This window comes from Tasmannia lanceolata, unplaced genomic scaffold, assembly GCF_043159265.1.
Source record: "Tasmannia lanceolata isolate RefF3 unplaced genomic scaffold, GAP_Taslan_0.1 ptg000018l, whole genome shotgun sequence".
NCBI lineage: Eukaryota > Viridiplantae > Streptophyta > Magnoliopsida > Canellales > Winteraceae > Tasmannia > Tasmannia lanceolata.
The window spans coordinates 15,948,292-15,972,790 of record NW_027518695.1 but is presented as its reverse complement, the minus strand read 5'-3'; the positions used below and the strand labels follow the sequence as shown (position 1 = coordinate 15,972,790).

Genomic DNA, 24,499 nt, shown 5'->3' with positions numbered 1-24,499 from the left:
CTAACCCATTTGATAAAATAACCCCACAACTAATTCAAAATTTTCAATTTTGGGTATTTTCTAACTAAATTTTTTTTTTTTTTCAAATTGATTCCAAAATTGTAAATGGGATTTGCTAGCATCCATTGCATAAGGCATTCCGCTGGCCGTCAGTTGCATGAGAGAGCAGCCACACAGGCTCACTTTTCAACAGATTTTGTCTTATTCATGATGTGGCTGCTCTTTCATGCAAGAGACCTCGCGAAATGCCTTCTGCGATGGACGCAAGGGAATCCCATTGTAAAATTAAGACTTGATTTTTAAGAATTCCAATAGGCTAATCCTCACCACCGTATTTCGATAATAGGGCGAACTCACTTTCTGTAACAATGTTTAATAGCCAATTAAAATGTGTAAAACAAAAGTTGAGTTAGCCCCATTATCAAAATAAGGTCGTGCAGATATCAATAGTTATTTAGGGGCTGTTTGGATAAGTGGATTTTAGAATCCGGGTCTTAGTTTGAAAGCTATGTAAAATTTTAGATTTTACAATGAAATTAGGTTGCAAATGTGGGGGGAAGTAGGTTGCCGATGAAGGGTTTAAGTAAGAAATCCAGGTTTTAGAAATCTCTCCCCCATCTTGAGATTTCTAAAACCATGAAACAGGGGACAATCTCCTGAAGGATACTTGAATTGTGAACAATTTATCAGCATTGATGAGTTTTAATTGTGGGTACCATTATCCACTTAGAATAATTGAGTTGTGAATGGGAGCATTGACTTGGTGGGGCCACTGTGAGAAGGCACCATTCTCATTAGCCCAATGACAAATGGATAATCCCTGCCCCATGATCAAAAGCAGCTTTTAAGCCCTGTTCGTTTGAGATTGTGACAACCGATTGTTAGACCCAAATTTAAATGCAATTTTGAGTCCATGGATGTGCTATTTTCGCTATGATCAATATCATCTGTTTGGCATGGGACTCATACGCATGTATTTTCTCTTGGTGACCAACTTAACCAACGCAGAAAATCTGTTGAAAAGTGAGCCTATGTGGCTGCTCTCTCATGCAACAGACGTGGAACAAAATGCCTTGCGATTGTCCCTAGCAAGTCCCGTTATTAGTGTGAAATGAAATATTCACCCCCTTTTCTTCCCAGGTTACTCTGGAGGGGGTGTCCCACGAAGAAAAGGGGCTAATATATCAGTTCCCTAAACTATTTCAAACAGGTGGTTCAAATAGTTTATACAGTTGAGTTCAAAAAGTAACATAGGCTCAGTGGGAGAGAAGTTGGACCCAAATGAGAAGTAATATAAAAATAGTGGGACATGGGTTGTGCTTGTGAGAATTTATTGCTTCCCCAAAAAGGTAAGAAGTTTGGTTTGGATTTTACTTTTGCTGTTTCTCTTATTATTATAGAGCCTCTGCTCCATCTCTATCTCACCTTCTTTCAATTCATCTACCCATTTTTTCTCTCATTGATTCTGCTTTTACCTTCTTTTCTACTGGAAACTGTTCGAAAGTTCAACTACATTTCTATCCTATACTAGTGGTGATAGTTTAGAAGTGAAAAAGTGTTCACACATGGTAGGGGCACACATGACATGCCTTAGCTTGTGGGCCCCGCTTACAACGACGGGTCCACATGCCAGGCAGATCCAAAATTTACCTCGGAATCAGGCTGGCTTCAGATTAATACTATTAAACACGGGATGGGAAAATTTTCAATACAAAAACAGGGGCAAGAAAAAATTGAGCTTAATATGGCAGTGGTTTAAACAAAAGGTAGTAAAAGAATGATCAAATTGTTAGAGTGTGTGACCTAAAAGTAGGGCTGCAACTCGGGTCGGGCGGGTCGGGTTTTGGAGAACCCAATCCTACCCGAGAAATATCTCGGGTCGGGTCGAGTCAGGTTTTTTTTCTGAAAACCCACGATTCCCAAACCCGGCCCTACCCATGATAAATCTCGGGTTGGGTCGGGTTTTTTCACGTTGACACAATTTTTTAAGGAAAATTCTTGTTTGGCAAGTCAACTCAACTCATAGAAGCAGAAATTACACTCACATTACACTTGAATCAAACAATGATGTAATTACACTCACATTACACTTGAATCAAACAATACTGTAATCAAACAATGTTGTAATTACAATCAAACAATGCTGAATCAAACACTTGAATCAACTCAACTCATAGAAGTAGAAATTACACTCACATACAATAACAATGGGGGCGTGGGTTTTCACTTTTAACTTTTAACTAACAATAGAAAAAAGTGTACATACTATAACTTATGTAACTCGGGTCGGGTCGGGTCAGGCCCCTTCAAACCCGGCCCGACCCGAGATTCATGCAGGCTTTTGAATGCTCAACCTGGCTCGACCCGAAACCCATGAAAACTGAACCCAACCCAGGCTATTTTCGGGTCGGGTAAAACCCGGCTCGAGTTGCAGCCCTACCTAAAAGTTAGTTCTAGTTGTTTTGACACTTACATTTTATATATTTTTATTGTTTCATGACATCTATTGGGTATTTCTAAGAGTGTGTGATGTACTTGTTGATATATGTTTGTCCTTAAGTAACATCATATGATAGGTAATGCACATAGAGATTTTGTGGGAGGGAGATATGACCTTCCGGTTCTTTGCAGACCTAAAATGTTTTCGGTTGGGGTTGAAGTTGGACACCTTGTACCCATACACAATCGACATCAATCCTGCCTCAATAAACGCATTGGGGTGGCCTATCTCGGTCACTAGGGTAGTTGACCCTAAGTAAGTGGAATGGGTGCAATAATTGGATCACGCACTGAAAGGATCGCTTAATAGAATAACATATGGATGAAGTATGATAAGGTTTTATGTCAGACAAGACCCTTGGATATATCCTTAGATCTGAGGGCTCCTTTTGGAGGCAAGTCTTATGGCTTTGGTCTATCTAACTGTAGTCCCCAATTAAGATTAACAGCGGATCGTACTAAGTCATCAGGCAAATCCATGGGATGAATAGTGATGCCCAACAAGGAATCTTGTAGATTAATAGCATTTACAGTTTCGATCTCAGCTATGCCCTTAAATAAAAGGTAGCCAACCGATTGGATAAAAGTATTTATCAAAGGTTTTGGAAAATTATATTAGTTTTGGAAAGGGACTTTGCAAAAGCATTTGCGGGCTAAAATTGATAGATCGAATGGTATACCATTGAGTGGGCCCAGGGGTTAATTGATGTCGAACCCCGTAGGACCCAACTCGGTAAATGTATGATCAGAGTAAGGATACACACAATGGATGTGCTTTGGATATTTAGATCTAATGGTCTTCTTCAGGAGAATGTCATGGTGGGGGCCACTTGCCTAATGCGGTCATAGTTCAACTATATTGCGTGAGATCACAGTAGGGCCCATGGTGGGACCTAAAGGAACAACCATTAGATCCCTACGACGATCCCACTCACAACTCGCTAGACCCTTAAGGATTGTTGGACAATCTGAGTTCTGGACTTTATCGCACGCGAGGAATGGCTTTGATCCACTGTATGTGATACAGGGAGGAGATGCACCATACATAGGGTGTGTGCACTTTATTAGAGGAAGAGATACATAGTGTGTATGTGTTTAATTTGCATGTGCAAATTAAATACGTAAATTCTATTGGTTGGATTATGAGAGAGTTAATTGACATGCGCTAATTAAAATCTTAAATCCTATTGGTGGGAATTTAAATGAATTGCCTAAATGTTATTGGTAGAAACTTAAGTGAACTAATTAGCATGTGCTTAATTAAAAGTTTTAATTCCAACCAATCTCAGAGATCTTATCGGCCGGCAAACCAAAGACAGACGACCATAGTCCCGACCTTACCAGCACTAGATGTTCACTAATCAATGAACCCCTGAAATGTGCATATTAAATACTTAAATCCTTTTGGTTGGATTATAAGTGAGTTAACTGACATGTGCTAATTAAAAGCTTAAATCCTATTGGTGGGAATTTAAGTGAATTGCTTAATTCATATTGGTGGAAACCTAAGTGAACTAATTGGCATGTGCTTAGTTAAAAAATTTCATCCTATTGGTTGAGAATTATGTGGATTCCTATTGGCTAGAATTTGGACAATTCCTATTGGTGGAAATTCAAAAGGCAAGGAGAGCTTGAATTTGAAAAGGAAACTCATTGAATTTGGAAGCTTCTATACATATAAAAATAGTTTTTTTTTAAAAACTTAATTGAATTCTATTCAAAGTGGGTTTCCAAATCCAAGAGGATTCATCATGGGAAACAAACTCTTATGGAGCTCTATAAAAGGAGGATAGGGCTGAACGAATTTTGTAATCATCCCAATTGAATTTTATGTCCATTAAAATTCGTCCAACCCACCCCCCCCCCCCCTGAAGTTCTAGTTCTAGTTTCGTTCCAATTCTAGTTCTCGTTCTAGTTTTAGTCCATATCCTCCCTCATCCATCTCCACGTGGTTTAGAAGCTACTACTTCGACTTTTGGAGGGGCTTGGGTTTGAGAAACGCCGAGCATACCTAGTGGGGAGTGGATCAAGCAATTATTATTAAAAGGGATTATCAATTGTGAGTATTTCTTCTTTATTTTATTTCCAATTCATAACCATTATGAATCTAGCAACTAAGTCTTCGTTTGGTTGGTGGAATCCGATTTTTTTGGTTTTTGGGCAATTCAGCTTTCGTCACACATGGCGATTTCACCACAAACTTTCACCTAGGCGCACCAAAGTCCCCACACAAACACAACAATGTAGCAAAATCCACTGTATCTCAGATAATGATGAATCTTCAGGCCAATACCATAACTCCAGCCAGTGTGGCACCTCCGGTGATCATGCGCCACCTCATCCACCAATCATGTGCCGCCACCGGACTCTTGGGACAGAGCAACACCAGCGCCAATCATGGCATCACCATTAAATGTCCCAACGACCGTCGCTGCGATTGGACAAGCTGGTGGCGCCGATATAGGTACCAATGATAGCCATCACCATGGCCTAACATCAGAGTTATAGAACCTCTGCCTATAAAAGGGGAAACCCACAGTCTAAAGAAATGATCAAAGGCAGCCAAAGCATATCCCCTTTCCGTTTAGTTACATCTATTGCCTCAAACTAACTCGAGTGTCGAAGGGTTCAACCGCAGTTCCAACTCCGGGTGCACCTAACCCCCTATTTGTGAGTGCATGCCATCCCCCATATCATCCCGTTGATAACCCTTCCGTTGGAGCTGGATAAGGAGGGACCCATTCGTGCACTCAGCCGGGTTTGAGCCGCAATACGAGGACATTTAGTTGAAGTACATTTAATTTATTTTTTAATAGATGAAGTACAATTTGTTGTCAAAGAAGAAGAAGAAAAAGAACAAAACTTAAATCCTCCACCGGATTATTTTTCGTTAAGCAATCTTGTAACATTTAGGCCATGTGTGGGCAACCATAAAATTATTCCACGTAATATTGGCTGGCCCAACTGTGTGACAATGGATGTGAAGGAGTGGATATAGAATACAAAATCCATAAAAACTAGTAAAAAATGAATCTATTTAGAATTTTTTTTTTAATTTGTATTTCGGGATTTTCTTTCCATGCTCCCATCACTCCCACCCTTTCAACTCTGAAGTCCCCATCTTTCACATATGCACCCACAAATATTCCATAGCCAAACATGGTTAACGAAAAAAGAAAGAAAGAGATGGAGTGGAAAGTACAAAAACAAAGGGTGGCACATCCCCTCGCAATTTAAACCGAGTCAGACAAAAATAAGTAATAGACAAGAAAAAAAATGAAGAGCACAGGGGTGGGAAATGCGGCACAAAGTTTTTTAGTTTGGGACAGAGATCTGAGCTGTTTCATAAACCCCATCTACGTGTCCTCATACATGTCACTGTTCCCGAAACTTCCATCTCTTTTTTTAATTCTCATAAAAACATCTCGACCTCTCTCCCCTTGGACAAAATAGAGAAGATGGGAACCCACAAAAACTCTCCCAAAAAACCCACAGGAAGAAGATCTCATACCAGAAGAGTTCCCCATGGTAGTATACTAAACATAGCTGAGGCTAGAAGAGAGATTGTTAATGCCTTGCACCACCACAGAGCATCATCATCTTCATCATTTTCAACTGGGGTTTCCATGAAAAAAGGTTACAATGTTCCCCTCCCACAACCCACATGGTCAAGTGGGTCCCCTTCAATCCTTCCCACTCCTCCCATTGAACTAAACGAATTTGAGTGGACTGATAACCAGTCATCATACACTTGGTGGCTAGGGTTTCTCAAAACCCTAGATAGTGGGCATGAGAAGATCTCTGAAGAGTCAACATACCCATTTGGTGAAGACGTAGAGACTGGCTTTTTGGGGCAGTTTAAGAAGGGTATAAATGGTTCTGAGCTTGGTGGGACCTCTTCAATGGAGTTTGAGGAGCAGAGCTCGTTGCTTGAAGAATGGCTAACCTTGCCTCCTGGGAATTCTGGTGAGGTACACAACCCTGAAGACACTACTGGATTGTTCTTGAAGGATTTCTAGGAACTTTTGAGCACTTGTTCGAGTTGGTCCCAATACATTTGGTTGAGCTTTAGGGTTAGTCTTAATGAGAGTTTTTTTTCTCTTGTTGTGATAATCTTTTTTTTTCGGGAGGCATGATCCTTCGTTTTTGCTGTTTTTTAATTATCTGGGTCTTCCCTTTTAGAAGTATAGGCTTTTGTTAAGTCAATTAAATGAGTAAAACACTAAAAACACCCCCCCCCCCCCTCTCTCTCTCTCTCTCTCGATAATGACACTAAATGATTTTTTCTGGGTGGATCAATGCAGGTTTCCAAAAGCATAATGTGCATACAGGAACATAACATTAGCCCGATCTCATCTTGGGGATGAAATGACCTAAAAAGTCCTAATGATAAAGACTACCCAATTTGCTTGCAAATGGAGAAAATATGAGCAAGATTCCTATTAACGTTTAATTATGGGCAGTGATAAATCAACCCCCATATATCTTAAATCAACCCTGAGAGAGAGAGAGAGAGAGAGAGAGAGAGATTTGGGGGTTGATGATTTGTAGGCGACCAGAACCCACCGCCAATAACATCCTGCTATATGCCACCGGCGAACACACGGAAATACTCAAGATCTTACACAACAAGATGAAGAAAATATATGTCAACAAATAACAACCAAAAGAAAGCAAATCACAAGCAACCACAAGAAGACAAGAATATACGTGGTTCACAACAATGGGTTATTCCACGGACAAGACAACACTCAATCACTATTTAGAACCAAAATAATACAGCGTTACCTCCACGGATAAAACCCTTCCCCCAACCTTCTATGTCGCCGCACAATAACCTACAAGTCTCTACACTGAGTACATGGAAAAACCCTCTTTCGAGAAGTAGTTGGAAAATCCTCCAACATAATGCTTGTGCTACAATAGAGAAAATCCAAAGGCGAAGAAGATGGAAGAAGAAGAATACACCTTGAGTAAACAAGAAGAGGAGGAGAAACCCTTTTTGCTTCACCACAAAAAGCCTTTCAAGAGCCCAAGAGAAAACCTCTTCTTGCCCTTAATTTCTCCTCAACCTTGAGTAGATGAAGAACCTTGCGTTTTCTTCACCACAAAAGCCCTCTTAGAGCCCTCAAGAGAAAACCTCTCTTAGCTTGCCTTGCCCTAACTTTCTCCTCAAGAAGAACCTTGCTTTTGCTCCACGGCAAAAGCCCTCCTAGGGCCCCAAGAGAAAACCCTCTTGCCTTGCCCTAGCCTTCTCCTCAAGAAGAACCTTGCTTTTGCTCCACCACAAAAGCCATCCTAGGGTCCCCAAGAGAAAACCCTCTTGCCTTGCCCTAGCCTTCTCCTCTCCTCCATTCATTTTCCCTTCTTCTTCAAAACCCTCTCTCTCTCTCTCTCTCTCTCTCTCTCTCTCTCTCTCTCTCTCTCACACACACACACACACACACACACACACACATGAGGACAGGGTTGCTGCTAACGTTAGCATAAAACAAGGTCGGGCCCACATTGTTGGGGGGATCCAAAGCATTCATTTGGAAGGCCCTTTCGTGGAATACGGTGTCCACAAAAAATCAGCATCATTGGATCATTTTAGGGTGTCCATTTGAGGGGTGAAAAATGGGCAGATTAGGGGACAAACAGTATATGTCCATTTTCACCCCCACAAATGGACATCCTATGATAATCCAATGAAGCTGATTTTTGGTACACACCCTGTCCATGATGGGGCCTTTCAAATGAATGCTTAGGATCACCCCAACAATGTGGGCCCACCCTTGTTTTATGTTAACGTTAGCAGCAACCCTTCACCATTTTTCCCTCCACTATTGCATGGGTTAGGATGATCCTATGGGGCTGATTTTTTGTGGACACCCTATCTAGGTAAGGGCCTTTCAAATGAATGGTTTGGATCACCCCAAAAATGTGGGCCCCCACTGTTTTTAACCTATATATATATATATATATATATATAGAGAGAGAGAGAGAGAGAGAGAGAGAGAGAGAGAGAGAGAGCATCCCACCTAAAAGGGGCAAGTGGGACCCACTCAATGAATGAAACAGAACTGGTGATTTTGTATCTCCAACTCAATAGATTTATCATTACCCTTAATTATTTAATGTTAGAAAATTTTGCAGCAAGTGATTTTCACGTTTATGTAATAAGAAGTCAGGCACTTGGAAGAATGATTTGCATAAGAAACAGTGGTCAAACACCACATTAAAGTTCTACAAGTGAAAGAAAGATTAAAAATTGTTGCACAAACTGATTTTCAAGTTCTATGTAATCAAGAGTGGTATTAGAGCAGGTTTAAACAAAGATCGATCACTTGTGAATCAAGTGTTATTAGAGACTTAGAGTGTGTTTATCAAGTTCTATTCCTCGCATTCAATCCACTATTCAATTCTCATTTATTCTTTTCATTTATTAGTCAACTTGCTATGTAATATTCCTTGTTACTGCTTGAATCTGACCTGGGGCTTGAATGGGTCCCTCTTTGATCTAGTTGGGGTAGAGAATTTTTTTTTTTAAAACTTGAAATTAATGATGTTAACTTACCAACTTCTCCAATAGCTTATGTTGGAGAAAGGCGTTATCTATCGTTTATACTGTAACACTCCCCCGCACGTGTGGCCCACTTGGCAAACACGTAGCACATGTGGTCCCACTTTGGGCTGATCATTGCATGTGGATTTTCGCTATCCGGGAGGTTTGAACTCGGGACCTTTGGCTCTGATACCATGTTAACTTACCAACTTCTCCAATAGCTTAAGCTGTTGGAGAAAGGCGTTATTTATCGTTTATACTTTAACAAATGAGACATTATAAATTTAAATCAAGTGGGATTATGTTTTTTTTTTTTTTAAATGATAACTTATAGTCAATGTCTCTAATCTGGATGAGTGGAATTACAAGCTAAAAATGTTACCCAATGGACACACGCATGGTGTCTGTAACATGTTACCCAATGGAGATTATGGTAATATCATTATAATAGCATACCCATAAACAATAATGATATTACAAGCTAAAAATAAGTTATTAGTAATTCTAACACAGGCCATGTTTCGCTGTCCTGAAATTTTACTTTATCAAAGCTAGGGAGGGTGCGAGAAGGAGAGCCTAGAAAGGGAAGGCGTGAGGAAAGGGTATGAAAAGGCTGAAAAAACAAGGAAAAGAAAAAATCTAATCAAAATGTAAATTATTTTTTCCCCTGCTTTTTAGTCACTTCTTACCCTTCCTTCAGTCATGGCATCTCAAGTCTCTTCATCACCCACTATCCCTAGCCTTCTTTCACAACTTGATAAACTAATATTCCATGGAAAAAATTTCATGGTTTCCAAACATGTATTCGTCACAAAAATTTAAAATATAAATAAATAAAGGGCAGTGATAAATTGACTCCCCATGTGGATAAATCGACTCCCCATGTGTCTATCTCTCTCCTCTTTCTCTCTCTAACCTAGAGGAGAGAGAAAGACACATGGGGAGTCGATTTATCAATTTGGGGAGTCGATTTATCACTCCCCTAAATAAAAGGTGTAAATATCAAAATAAGAGAATTCCAAATGCGAATGTATTATCCCCAACTATGTACTAAATTCTATTCCCAACTTTATACCCTATACACTTGGATCAGTCCTCTCATTATTTTTATAGTGATTTGGCATTAGAGTTTTCAATTGAATAAGAGAACATAGACAAGTAGAAAGGCTTTGGGAGAGAGAGTTGATATAACATTGAACTTTCCAATCCAGAACATGGAATATTAGAATCCAAGGTGAATCACTATCAACAATGACAAGTTGGAAAAAATTTCTTGTTTTCAGTTTACTTTTATATAGGTATATGTATATAAGCCTTTATCATCCTCATCCCTCCTGACTAAACTAACTTATGCTATCAAGAGAATATGCTTAGTCCCAATTTGTGCTCTTATCCTTATTCTCTAAGTCCTTATCAATTTTTGGCGATAAGAGTATAAAACAGGAAGACAAAACATATGAGAATGACTAATATGCTCTTGCTTTTATTTAGGAAAATGTTATCAGCACTACTGTATTTTGATGACGGCACTCCTCACTTTATTAAAAGTAAGGTATGGCCTGCACCATAGGATGATCCAAACCGTCCATTAGATGGGCCACAGCCTAAATAGATTATGCCCCCAAAATCATTTCCATAGGTTGATCCTAACCCTCCGATCTATAGAGGCCTATGATCAACCCTTTAACATTCAGATCGGAGGGTTGGGATCAACCTATGGAAACGATTTTTGGGGCACAACCTATTTAGGCTGTGGCCCATCTAATGGACAGTTTGGATCATCCTATGATGCGGGCCATACAGTACTTTTAATAAAGTGAGGTGTGCCCTCATCAAAATACAGTAGTGCTGATAACATTTCCCTTTATTTATTACTACTAATTAATATGATGAAAGTGGCACCCCCTTATTTTAATATAGGCAGCCTTCTCTTTATTTTATACTTCTGTGATCGTAATTAATGTTCACAATTTCAAATTAAAGAGAGAGCATCCAATATGAGAACTAGGGCTGAACAAAAAAAAAACCCAGCCAAACCGATAAACCGAACCGAATCGGGGCTTTCGGTTTGGTTCGGTTCGGTTTTTATAGGCATTGGTTCGGTAAGGGTTAAGACTTTTACTGAATTCGGTTGACGATTTTTGAGTTTTAATCCGAAAATGAAAAGAGCCGAACCGATGGGAAACTGTAGACACCCCATTTTGGCCACCCCTGTAGACGCCCATTTATGACTTTGTATTTGTGTTGATGACTTGATTTGAGTTGATGACTTGATTTGGATATGTTCTACAGTTGATGGCTGATTTGGATAGATAAACATTTTTTTGGATAGATAAACTTATTTAACTACTTGATTTGAATATATATTAAAGCTGAACCAAAAACAAAAAATACATGAACCGTAAACCGAACCAGTCAAAATCGGTTCGGTTACAACCCCATTGGTTTGGTTACGGTTTGGAGAAATTTTCTCCAAACCGATGGGATCTGTTCGGTTAAAAAAACTCCCTAAACTTAACCAGACCAACCGTGTGCATCCTCACGAGAACAAAAAGGAGTGCAAATATAAGCTCCCATATTTATTTAAGTTAATGATATTTGCACTACCAATGACAAGACAAGACGAACTCACATTTTCTTTTTGGCTACCGAGAGCTTCTTAGGAAGGAGTTTTTTGCAAAAACAAGGTCCTCTACCAACTCTATTTGCATAAACAGTCATAGAAACAGTCTTCTTGTTTGACAATTTACAATTAGTGTCCTCGCAATCGAGTGAATTTTAATTTACAATTAGTGTCCTCGCAATCGAGTGAATTTTGAAAATCAGGTCATGCCATCAATTTGTGACCAAAAATACTCATGACTGATTCGTTTTTTTTACTCATGAAAATACCAAATTGTCCTTCATGTGAAAACGGAAAACCCACACGAAAAGAAAACCTACTCCCTCGACCCGTAGACTCGGGGGGGTGTAAAAATGGAAAAGAGGTGGAAATATCAGTTTTGAAGTTTTCCAAAATCAATGATATTACGAACGCCTTTTCTGATTTCACACCCTCCTCCCTCCGCCGTGGCGTACGCTGACCAACAACTGGCAGAGGAAAATAAGCCAACTACGTTAACTATCATCCCACCGTACACGTGTCACCAGCCTTAAAAATCCACCCGCTCAGTTTCACACCAGATTTCCCTTCCTGAAAATTGGGACCTATTCAATCCGAAAAACCACTTTTCTTCTGAAACCGCATAGCTCCAAAACCGGTCACGGCATTGAAACTTGAAAGGAAGGTAAACATAAAATACCAAAAAAGGGAGATGGATTTTTCGCCACCACTGTCGGATAATGCGCCCCACTGTACCGGGAATTCTAACCAGACGTTAACGCTTTTTTACGTCAAATCACGTTACCAGAAGGGCGCATTATCCTAAAGAGGAGTGAAAAAATATCACCCAGGAAAAAGCAACACAATATCCAGTAAGATTAAGAAAACACCCATAACTTTTATTGATAAAACGAACACAAAACATACAGAAGAAGAAGAAGAAAAAAACACTCATAAGAAAGAAAAACCAATTACCAAACCCCCTTACATCTCTCTCTCTATCAATAATCTATAGCCCATTGAGAGAGAGAGTATGCATAAAAGGGTGTACAATCCAAAACCCACAAAGAAAAAATCACTCTTATATATATAAAAAAGCAACACTAATTTCTTCAAATCAAGACTAGATTCCAAGAACAAGACCCGGCATGGATTTTCCGGCACTACCCGAAAAACTACTCTCCCAAAGAGGCGAATTAAGGCAATAATAAGGTGCAGGAGACTGACTCGAATCGTCCCCAAGACGAGTCACGATGAGGGATGTATTGAAGTACTCCCTAACTTGGGTGACTACCCCATCGGTAACCGTCCAAGCGTGGACCCACGAGACTGAACGGACGGGATCACGTCCCTCGGCTAGGACGGTGGACCCGAATGGTTTGATGGTGTGGGGAATGAAAGAGAAGGAATCCTCAGATGATGACGTGGCGATACCGGTGAGTAATCGCATCAGATATTGGCAGGAAGGTGGGCCATGGAACCACCACTCTAGGTCCGGTGCGAGGAGTCGATGGACTGTGTCTACGTCCTTTGCGCTTAGGGCTTCATATAGGGCGCGTACCACCCCTTTGTTGGGATTTGAGTCTTCGAGATTAGCCAGTGCTGGGAAAAGAAGAAGAAGAGAGGGGAGGGGTGGCTGTAACAATTGAGGGGGAGGGGAAGAGAAGATTGGGATGAGGAAAGGCGTGGAGAAGAGGGAGAGGAGATGGGAGCTTGATATAGAGAGATGTTTGTGTGGGGCCCACAACTTGGTTTACGTGTCCCCACGCACATAACTGCATTAGTCATGCCTTTCTTTGTTTGTTTGAACACATTTTGAAAACCCTTTTCAAAGATGGGCCATGACTTAACGCATTTTTTCATTTAGGCTCTGTTCACTTGTCATCTCGAGAAAGGAAAGGATGGGAAAGTAACCCAAATTTTCCCGGGAAAACACATTTTCGCATGTTCGCTTGCTTTCTCAAGAAAGTTGTTTAGAGGATGTGGAAACTGTATTTAACGTCAAAAAATGATGTGGAAACTGAAATTTTCTCGCCATTTCCTTTGCAATTTTCCGATGAAAAACATGGGAAAAAGAGAGGGATAAAGTCTCGGGAAAAAAAGTCAGGTTCCCCTCCTCGAAACTGTTCTCGCTACAAACCCTCCGACGAAACCCACCAGCTCCATCATCATCTCCGGCGACCTCTCCCCTCCGGCAAGGCAAAAAAATGTAAGATCTCCTCTCCCTCTCTCTCATTTACTCATTTTTTCCCTCTTTCTTCTTCAAATGTGGAATGCCTTCTTGTTTTTTTCATTTTTATGGGGTTTGTGCTGAATTTTTTTAGGTTTTATAAGCTATTTCAGTTGTTTGGGCTCCGATCTGTAACCTTTTAGGGTTTATTCCGCTTTGAGGGTTCGGTTTAGGGTATTTTTTTTTCATTTTAGGGTTTCGATTCTAACGGGTTTAAATCGATGGTGGTTTAAACCATTCTCATTTTTACAGAACAAATCTGGTTTCTTGTTATTGCCTGATTTATTGTTATTGCCTTTGTTTCTTCTCATTTTTCTTTCTGTTTGTTGTTTTTTCTTAAAACTAGAAATGAAACCCTAGCCTTTGATTCTAACATCTTCATCTTCGTCGGGCACTCCGGTCACGGTAAATACTCCGGCGAGTACACAAATATCGACGAAGCACATCTTTCTCCTCTGTCGAAGAAGGTATTGTTTCGTTCATTCTTCCCCATGCAAGAGCTTCATCTTTTTATTTTTTTCTTGATGAGAGTTTCTGATTTATAGAGGATCTGTTATGTTGGGGGTTCAATTGTTAGGGTTTTGTGTTTTTGTCTTTCCCTCTCTCTAGATTAGAGGGGTTTTTTTTTGTGGTTGATTTCCAACTCCTAATTATCTTTCTTGTTTTGATTTGGACCATGGGCTACATTGTTTTAATTGGAGCAGATGAGTAGAATTAATTGGAACAGATGAGTAGTTTTTCTTGCAAGATTTTTGTGATAGTATGTACGTGTTGTTTATGCGGTAGCATTAAATGTGAAAAAAAAAATTTGGTTGTTGGTGATGTGGGTTGGGGATGCATATTTTTGTGGTGGATTTGAGGTTCTAATGGGGATGTATATTTTTGGTGGTGGATCTGAGGTGCTGATCAGGGTAGGGGATATATTTTTGTGGATGATGTTGTTTGGTGTTACGGTGGTTGTGGTTGCTTGTTGGTGCTTTGGTGGTTGGTGGTGGCTGTAGGAGTTTTGTTTCGATGGTTGTGACTGTGGTTATGGTGTCTTTGCCGGTTGTGTTCTTATCCTAAATGTTATTTGTTTTAGTATTTGGTAGGGTTACCATCATGCCTCGTCAACCAGCAGATAGGCGAATGTTGATCCTTCGAGCTGCAGCTATAGTAATCTCTGCGGCGGCCGCAGTTACACTTAGGGTTCGACTATACCTTGAGCAGAATATTACAAGAGCCCCTTACGAAAGCGGGTACTTAACCCGTAGGACCTTTGTTAGACGTATCACGCACGCAGAGAACCATTGTGTTGCTCTTCTTCGAATGGATGTTCGGTGCTTCCGCGCCTTCGTGGGTCTTTTCAGAAGCACAACATTGTTGAAAGACACAATTCACTGCACTGTTGAGGAACAGGTGGCAATTTTCTTAAGTGTGATTGCACACAATGAAAGGAATCGTACTGTTAGGGCAACCACAAGAAGGTCAGGGGCTACTGTTTCAAAGTATTTTAATAAGGTTCTCGACGCTGTTCTCATCCTACAAGACATGTTCATAGTAGTCCATCAAGGGAGACACCACGGGCAATCCTTGATAATCCTAATTTTATGCCTTACTTTAAGGTACGTTTACGATAGCTACGCATTTCGACTGAAGGTTGTTAGTAATTGAGGCCAATATGTTAACACTTACAGTTGACATCTGAATGTCCTGATTATAGGATTGTATTGGTGCAATTGAAGGGACCCACATTCATGCAAAAGTATCTGAGGATATTCAAAAAAGATATATTTGTCGTAAGCACTTCCCATCCCAAAATGTGTTAGCCTGTTGCGACTTTGACCTAAAGTTTACCTACGTCCTTTGTGGGTGGGAGGGGTCGGCATCGGACTCACGGGTGTTAGCATCTGCTATATCAAAGCCGAACGGGATTCCCATTTTGTCAGGTAATAATTAGCTTATTAGACTGTTTGTATTGATGCGGTTTCTGTAGTACTTAGCTAATTTAATTGTAATCCTTTGTTTGATTGTAGGAAAGTTTTACCTTGGTGATGCCGGGTATCCGTGTCTGTCCCATTTTATAACTCCAATCCGAGGTATTGGTTACCATCTCAATCATATTAGAGGGCGCAGACCTAGGAAAGCCCGAGGAGTTGTATAATCAAAGGCATTCTTCAGCCAGGAATGTAATCGAGTGAACTTTTGGTGTCTTGAAGAAGTGATTCAGCATATTAAATTCAGTACCCATGTATTCATATTCCAAGCAGATCGACATAGTGTTGGCCTGTTGCTGCGTCCACAACCACATTAGGAGGGAGATGCCTGACGACTCCTACATTCAGGATGTTGACGATGAGCTGGCATCGCTTGTAGCTGAGGAGGAAGAGGAGGAAGAAGGACCTGTTCCTCCTCCTCCTATGACCAGGGCCGAGGATGTAAGGGAAGGTCGTAACATTCGAACTGCAATCATGAATCAAATGTGGAATGATTTCGAAGCACGTCGTCGCTAGGAAATGACATGGTCACAATAGTGTGCACCACCTGTGTTTGGATGTGGATTTCATAATTTCGATGTGTAGTTTGCTGGAACCGTAGCTTATATTCCTTGCTTTCTTGAGATTTATGTAATTTCGATGTTTGCATTAGTATTGGTTCATGGGTTAATGTTACTTCTATGTTTGCATTAGTACTGGTTATCTATACTTCTTTGAGTGAATAATTTTTATATGAATGCTTTTGGAAAGTTGCAAGCGAGATGGCAACAACTGCAGGTATGACGGAAAAGAAGGCGAATGCCGCGTGGAATGGAGCTATGGATGGGGTTCTTTTAGCAGCCCTTAAGAATCAGATAGCTGAAGGGCAAAAGACTGGTGCCGGGTTCAAGGAGCTGTTGCGCATGAAGTGTCTGATGTCCTGAAGAAGACCTTGACTAAAGATAATGTCAAGAATCGGTTAAAGACGCTGAATTCATTCAGAGTTGGGCCTGGACTCCTTGGAAAAGGAAAGACAGAACGCTGTGGAAGATGTGTCTCCTGGCCTCATGGTGGTTCTTGTGGAAAGAGAGGAATGCTCGTATCTTTGAAGGGAAGGCTAGATCTCCCTATTGGATTTATATTCAGTTGATAGCTGCGGTCATATCCTGGGCTCGAAGTCTTCCTCTGTTTCGTTTTGTTTCAGCTTTCGACCTCTGGGAAGGATGGTCAATCATATGCTTGAAATCGGCTACCAAAGTGAAAATCCTCCCCTCCTGGATTCCTCCTCCTCCGGGGTCCCTGAAACTTAACTTTGACGGATCGTCTATCGGCAATCCAGGAATGGCAGGAGTAGGGGGGTTATGTAGAAACCACAAAGGGGAAGTCCTCTGGGCCTACTCGGGGCCTATCGGAGTGGCAAACTCAAACGAGGCAGAGGTCCGAGCCGTTCATAGCGGGCTTCTCTCGATGCCTCGTCTAGAGTGCGACAAAATTATCGTCGAAGGGGATTCCTTAAATGTTATTCGCTGGCTTTCGGGTAACGCTTCTCCCCCTTGGCGATTTTTGCCTCTCTTAGAGGAAATAGAGGACAGAGCTAAGGGCTCCTCAATAGTTTTTCGCCATGTCAGGAGATCAGCCAATGCGGAAGCAGACACCCTTGCCAAGAAAGGAGTCTTTCGGGCCGCGTTTGAGTGCTTTGACTATCTACCTCCTTGAATTATTGTACTGCTATCTTTGTATTATCTTTGTTCCTTCAGGACCACCTCGGTTCTGTTTTTACACACATATATATATATATATATATATATATATATTCTGTTGCCATTTTCAAAAAAAAAGAATCGGTTAAAGACACTCAAGACAACCTACAGGACTCTGAACTCCATTATTAATCTCAGTGGCTTTGGCTAGGATGAAACCTTGTGCAAGATATCGGTTGACGAAGAAGTTAAGAATGATTACTTGAAGGTAATAAATTTTTATCGTATATCACTGCGAGTCATTTATAAGTTACGTGTTTAAATCATCTCTTCATGACAATGACAATTATTGTTTGCAGATGCATCCAGAAAACCAGAGGTTCTTTTCGAAACGATATCCACTCTACGAAGAGATGAAAGCTGTATGCGATGATGATTACGCACGTGGAGAGGAGGTGAGAGATAGGAGAGCGGTCCCCACTCAGGCGACGCAGGAAACACCGGCTGCTTCTTCATCGACCCTACCGGTTGGGCTCGATGATATGAACGACAGCTTCCTCCGTACTCCGCAATGTGCTAGACCTTCTTCATCTACACCTGCCGTAGATGCATCCATGGGCTATAGTGACTCCTCTCCTATCAGGGGCCCAACTTCTGCTACTGGTGGGAAGAAGTCAAAGAAGCGTCCTAATGCTGCACTTCTATCGGAGTTGCAAGTTGTGTCTGCCAGCATTAATAGGGTTGCTGATGCCATAATTTCTACTGGTGAGGTGCACAGCCTCCCTGACTTGAAAGATGCGGTGCTGAACATTGGTGGTTTCCCCAGAGATGACCTCCTTGATGCTTATGTGTACCTACACGGGCGTCACAAGGAAGCTGAGGCATTCCTTTCTTTGGACAATATGGACCGCGTTTCGATGTTGGGGAGCATAATGTGGCGCTTGCCTATGCAGTTATGAGTTCCTTTTTTCGGTCGATGTTTTTTGGTGGTTGAGTCTTTTTGTTGAACCGTTTATATTTGAACTAACCATCTGATGGGTTTGATGGACTAACTTATGTATGGGTTTGATGGGTTTGTTGGTATGGGTTTGATGGACTAAATTAGTATGGGTTTGATGGACTAAATTATGTATGGGTTTGATTGCATCAATAGTTTTTGTATGTTATCTTATAAAGCTTCTGAATGAAAAACCGAAGCTTGAGATCTAAGTAAATGTTGTTTATCTATCATTTGTTATTGTAACTATTATGTCTTGTTTATGTGGTACCAGGTAATGGTGAAGGATAAGTTTTATGTCGTTTTCAAGGGACGGCAGGTGGGCATATTCGATAGTTGGGCAGATTGTCACCTTCAAGTGAACAGGTATAATGGAGCATCTTATCGCTCCTATGCCACAAGGAAGGAGGCAGAAGCAGCCTTAAATGCATATGATAAGCGCCATGAGGATTTGCAAGACAAGCGTGAAGAGGACATCCACAGTGTTCCTTGGTTTTTGGGGTTTGCCATTGGTGTGGGGTTAGTACCTATGATAGTAGTATTTTAGACTTTTTTCCCACTTGTTTATGATGTATGTTTACTCACATTATGGTTTTATATGCAGACTGGACATTAAAATGGTTGCTGATGCCAAAAGTTCTACTAGTGAGGTACACAGCCTCTCTGGCCTCAAAGATGCAGTGCTGAACATTGATGGTTTCGTTAGAGGTGAACTTATTGATGCTTATGTGTACCTTCACGGGCATCACAAGGAAGCTAGGGCCTTCCTTTCTCTCGACGAGATGGATCGAGTGGAGATGTTGAGGCGCATGCTGCGCCGTATGCGCCGTTTGGCTATATGAAATTTATCTATTTTTGGTTGAACCGTTTATATATGAACTATATTTTGGATGTATGAGTTAGGTGGAAATGTTATAACTAATGTTTAATTTCTTTTTGGATGATTTGATTCTTATAATTGGTTAGTTTTAGTTTATGATAATTTTGTTGTTTCTGATTCAACTTAAATGTGATTTAAGATTATGGGTTTAATTTTTAAGATTATGGGTTCAACTAATGTTTAATTTTTTTTTTAAAGAGGATTTTGGCCTGTAACAGGAAAAGGTTTTGCTGTGATTCTTTTCCAGGACATGTTTGAGGTTGTGACTAGAGATATATTTGAGGGACGGTTTTCCAGGTGAAGCATTTTCCTGTGATTCTCTATTTATGTATGTTATATGTTACTATTCTAATGCACTAAACTCTTTTTTTTTTCTCGAGCAGCCCATTTGATTCAAGCCATGGTGTGGACTATGGAAGGCCTGAGGGGATGGCACCTCTTCATCAACAGTATATGTGATTTATCTATGCATGTTTACACACTTGGGATTTTCTTATAATATATCTGATGGTTCCAATTGTTGATTTCCAAATGCAGGGTCTTGATGGACTGGATGCATGAGGAGATGGTTGATGTTTACAGCAGGTTCTGAATATCCAGCTCTGCTGTTTGGGTATGTAAACTGAAAAACTGAAGCCAATTGCTTAAAACTAAATACATTGTTCCTTAGTAAGTGGATCTCATGCTGTCTGATTAGATAAAGGCCAGAAATTTATCTCTATATGGGTTGAAGCCACAAAGCACTTGATTCATCTGTTACTGATATTATTCAGCTTAATCCTTAAGAACTATTGCTGGAATTTTAGTTAGTTTTCTCCCATATCAAGTAAATGGTTGCCAAAATATGATAAAGAAGAAGGTAGATATAGCTACCATGTTTCCTGTTGTAAAGCTTATGCAGACCACTCAAATTTTAGCTCTTTGTAGTGTTGAGTTGAGATTTGAACACTAGCCATTAGATGGGTATATTCCTGTTCATGGTTTTATGACTTTTATCTCTTCTTTGAATGCCCTTAGAAATCTTCCATTGCTCAAAGATCAGATTTTCATCTGAAAGATCTACCAAGTCATGGTTAGTCTGTAAACCTAAGCTAGAAGATGAGTATTTGGTGTTGTAGTTCTACTTATTAATACACTTAAAAGGTATTATACTGTCGAGTGTTCTCATATATGTGAATGAGTTTTGGGGTATCTTTGGATACCACTGGAATCTTTACTTGCTTAACAAAAAGTTAAGTACTGTAAGGCTGTTTTCATGATGAATTTTTGTGGGAATCATCATACTCTGCAAGTTAGATCATTTGTCTGTTATTTATCTCAATGTTAATGTCACTACACCTACATAATAGATTTACATTTCCATGGATTGCATTATCCCATACTTGCAATGGAAACTTCTACTTAAACCTTAGCCTGGATATGCCTAGAGTTAGAGTCAGCAATTTATTTTAAAACAAGTGATCTCAATATGGAAAGAGAATCAATGGATAAGTTTGATATTAATTTTCTTACACTCTGTAAAGTTACAGACATATGGCTCTGTACATTGAGATTTTTTATGCATGCACCATCATGGTCTGCAAGTGAGATATGATAGTAAAAATTAGTCTGCCAATTAGTCTTTTGATATCATGTCTAAATGTGTCCTTCATGTATTGAAGATATTTTTATTTAATTTTCACGTGAATTAGTCATATTAATGACCAATAATTTCTCCTTTTTCCCTGAAATAGAGCAACCAAATCGTAGCTTTAAAAGTTCTCTTCAAAAGCCAGCTGAAACAGTCTCAGGTAGAACAATCTCCGGCATCCAAATATAATACGGCTCTATGGATACTTCTATGATCAGGTTCAAACGTCCTCGCAGTCTTTCGATATTTGTAGTCGGGTTTCAAGGCAAGAAAATAATAGTATAACTTATTCACCCAGATTTCCTCTTTGTCCTTTTTTAAATTTCAGGCTCGAGTTTACTTAATATTGGACATGCTTCCTTTTAACATTGAACATGTTTTATTATTAATTTTCAAAAATTTGATGTTATCAGTGCTCAATTCAAGCAAAACCTGTCAACATGGAGACACCCTCGGCTGGTGTTGTAGAGAAGATGCCTGATGTTAACAATTGGGCATTTGGGGGTCTGGTATCATACAACGATGAAAGCGAAGAAGATGATAGTTGACCTTTTTTTTAGTTTATTTAGTTCTTCAGCCTTTGTTCAGGAACTGGTGTAACATCACATTTTTATTTTATATATATATTTTTTATATCTTGCAACCAATTCCAAAGTTCTGATGATCTACACTTTTCTAGTGTATTGAGATGAGAATTACATGAAGATTACACATGCAGTGCCGCTCATGTGAAATGCTACTAAGGAGGCATAAGCCCCATCTTTGATATTGATTAAAGTCTCATGCTTTCCTTTCTCTATGATAACCCCATTTTTAATCACTGCAATTAGATCAGCCCCTTTAATGGTGGATAACCGGTGGGCCACCACGATCGTTGTCCGGTTCACCGTCACTTGGTCCAGAGCCTCCTGAAGTACTCGCTCAGACTCGGCGTCAAGTGCACTTGTCGCTTCATCCAATAGCAAGATCTTGGGTTCCTTCACTATGGCACGAGCTATCGCCACCCGTTGCTTCTGTCCCCCAGACAATTGGACCCCTCGCTCGCCTACTAATGTGTCGTAGCCCTGAAATTAAGTGAGTTTATGTAATAAACAAAAGATAAATAGTATTATTGCAGTCTAATATTTAAATCCAACAGCTAATAACAATAAATTGTGTGGGAGTGCTTGCATACGCCTCTCCATAAACAAACATTCATGTTTGTTGGAATTTCAAAAAGATAAAAAGAGTTTATCAGGATATCTTTTACTTGATACAATAGATGTCTTGAAAGTCTGTTTCAAGCCGAGCCATCTTTCATGTTCAACTAACAATGGCCGTATAGGGACCCAAGTTATCCACAAAATGCAGAGTTTCTTTGTAATTTATTTGCCTATTCCATGTTTTTTTGTCATTTGGGGTGGGCTCTTCATCATAATACAATGAAGTGTGCCTATATTGCAGAGGTAGCCCTCCTTATTTGGATCTAGACAACCAGTTGGTAGGACCCATCTTGGTTCCCCAACTGCTTAAAATTTGGGTTTCTGCATATTTTTCCTTGCTTTCTGGGCAAGTGAACAGCGAGAAAATAACTTTCCTGCATATTTTCCCTCCCTTTCTGGGCAAGTGAAGAGCGAGAAAGCATGGGAAAATCACAGTTTCTTTTCCTTTCCTTTCCATTTTGCCACGTCAGATTCCTTTCCTTTCCTTTCCTTTCCATGGGAAAACAAGTGAACAGAGCCTTAGATAACGACAGTCCTTACCATATTTGAGGTTTTATTTTTACATGGTGCAGGGTGCAACTCGGGTGGGGTTGAGGGCAATCCTAACCAAGGTTTTAAATCTCGGTTTCGGTTTCGGTACGAAATTTCCTAAACGTTTCACCGAAATTTTCGAAATTTCGGGTGAAATTTTGTATTTCACCGAAACGTTTCACTGAAATTTCTGAAATTTCACCGAAACGAAACGTTTCGGCGAAGTTTGGTACTTTTCCGACTCACTGTGAATTTCGTTTCGTTTTCCACCAAAACCGAAATATTTCGGCCGAAATATTTCGGCCGAAATATTTCGGCCGAAATTTAAAACCATGATCCTAACCCAACCCGAGATAGCATTCCCTCAACCCCAACCTGACCCAACCCGAGCCTCGGGTTAAGGATGGTCAACCCTAACCCAACCTGCCTCCAAATCTGGTTCAGTTGAGTCGGGTTGGAGTCGAGTTCATCTACAGCCAAACAGGAAAAAACATAACCCTGAGAAAATAATGATAAAGTTGGCTCGGGTTGGGTCGGGTTGCCAAGGCCTCAACCCCAACCCAACCCGAATTTAAATCGGGGTTGGCTTTTCCCAACCCAACCCGAGCCAAAATCAGGTTGAACCTTTCGGGTTCGGGTTCGGGTTCGGCCCGACCCAAGTTGTACCCATGTGGTGTAGGCGCTTAAAGTCCCGTATTTTTCAAAGAGTTCTGTACGGACCACATCATAGGATGATCCAAACCGTCCATGTGATGGAACAAAACCTAAATAGGTTGTTCCCCAAAAATCATTTCCAGAGGATAATTCTGGCCCTTCGATCTATAGCCATAGGTCGGAGGGTTGGGATCATCCTATTGAAATGTTATTTGAGGAACAACCTATTTACATTGTGTTCCATCTTATGAACGGAAACAGATGATGTGGTCCATATATATTACTTTTTGAAAAAATAAGGGACTATAAGGGCGTACACCATATAAAATCTCAATTAACACGAGTTTTAAAAGCTTGGCCAGGCCTTACCGTCTTATGCGAACGCATTCAAATATTCAACCGTCTTAATGAAAATGATATGGGGAGGCCAGACGATTGAAAATGATATGGGAAGACATGGCCTAGCTGAAATCTGTCAGCACTCCCTAGCTTTAATAATGACACTCATTATATTACTCGCCGTTCCTAATTGCTTTCACTGCTTATTTGGCAATGGAAAATTATACGAAGAAAGGCCTCTGCTGGTTGTCCCAAGTAATCAAAATGGGCGGACATATCACTTCCTGTATCCAAATGCAAAATCTCATCCGCACTCCCTGTCATTAATAATCACACCCCGAACTGTATCAAACACAACTAAGGGTGCAACTTCTGTCGGGCTCAACCCAAACCCGACGGATTTAACCCTATTTTGGCTCAGGTTGGGTTGGCATTTCCACCGGTTGGGTTGAGAAAAGCCATCCTTATTTAATTTCGGATTGAATTAGAGTTGATGCCTTGGCAACCCGACCTCTGTCCTCTAATTTTATCTTGATTTTCTTTGGGTTATTATATTTTTCTATTTAGCCAAGGTGAACCCGACCCAACCGGACATAACCCGACCATATTTCAGGTTAGATTGGTTGGGTTAGGATTGACAAATTTAGAGGTGGGTTCAGGTTGACCATCCTCAACCCGAGGCTCGGGTTGGGTTGGTGTTGGGGTTGGGGTTGGCCTCACCCCGATCCAACCC

General features: G+C 40.4%; 2 protein-coding genes and 1 long non-coding RNA gene across 3 annotated transcripts; 2 read left to right on the top strand and 1 right to left on the bottom strand.

Moving 5' to 3' along the window:
• Positions 1–12,526: 12,526 nt before the first annotated feature.
• LOC143850918 (wound-induced protein 1-like) lies at positions 12,527–13,349 on the bottom strand. The gene has a single exon (XM_077360205.1). It carries the CDS (start codon positions 13,096–13,098, stop codon positions 12,772–12,774), a length of 327 nt encoding a protein of 108 aa, XP_077216320.1. The 5' UTR covers positions 13,099–13,349; the 3' UTR covers positions 12,527–12,771.
• A 4,333-nt stretch (positions 13,350–17,682) lies between these two features.
• LOC143850095 (uncharacterized) lies at positions 17,683–18,492 on the top strand. Its single transcript, XM_077359405.1, has 2 exons — positions 17,683–17,801; positions 17,893–18,492. The coding sequence occupies exon 2, from the start codon at positions 17,893–17,895 to the stop codon at positions 18,490–18,492; it is 600 nt and encodes a 199-aa protein (XP_077215520.1). The 5' UTR covers positions 17,683–17,801.
• Positions 18,493–19,406: 914 nt separating this feature from the next.
• On the top strand, positions 19,407–19,997 carry LOC143849678 (uncharacterized). Its single transcript, XR_013235760.1, has 3 exons — positions 19,407–19,707; positions 19,794–19,859; positions 19,948–19,997. It is a non-coding gene; the product is annotated as an uncharacterized LOC143849678 (long non-coding RNA).
• The last annotated feature ends 4,502 nt before the right edge of the window (positions 19,998–24,499 follow it).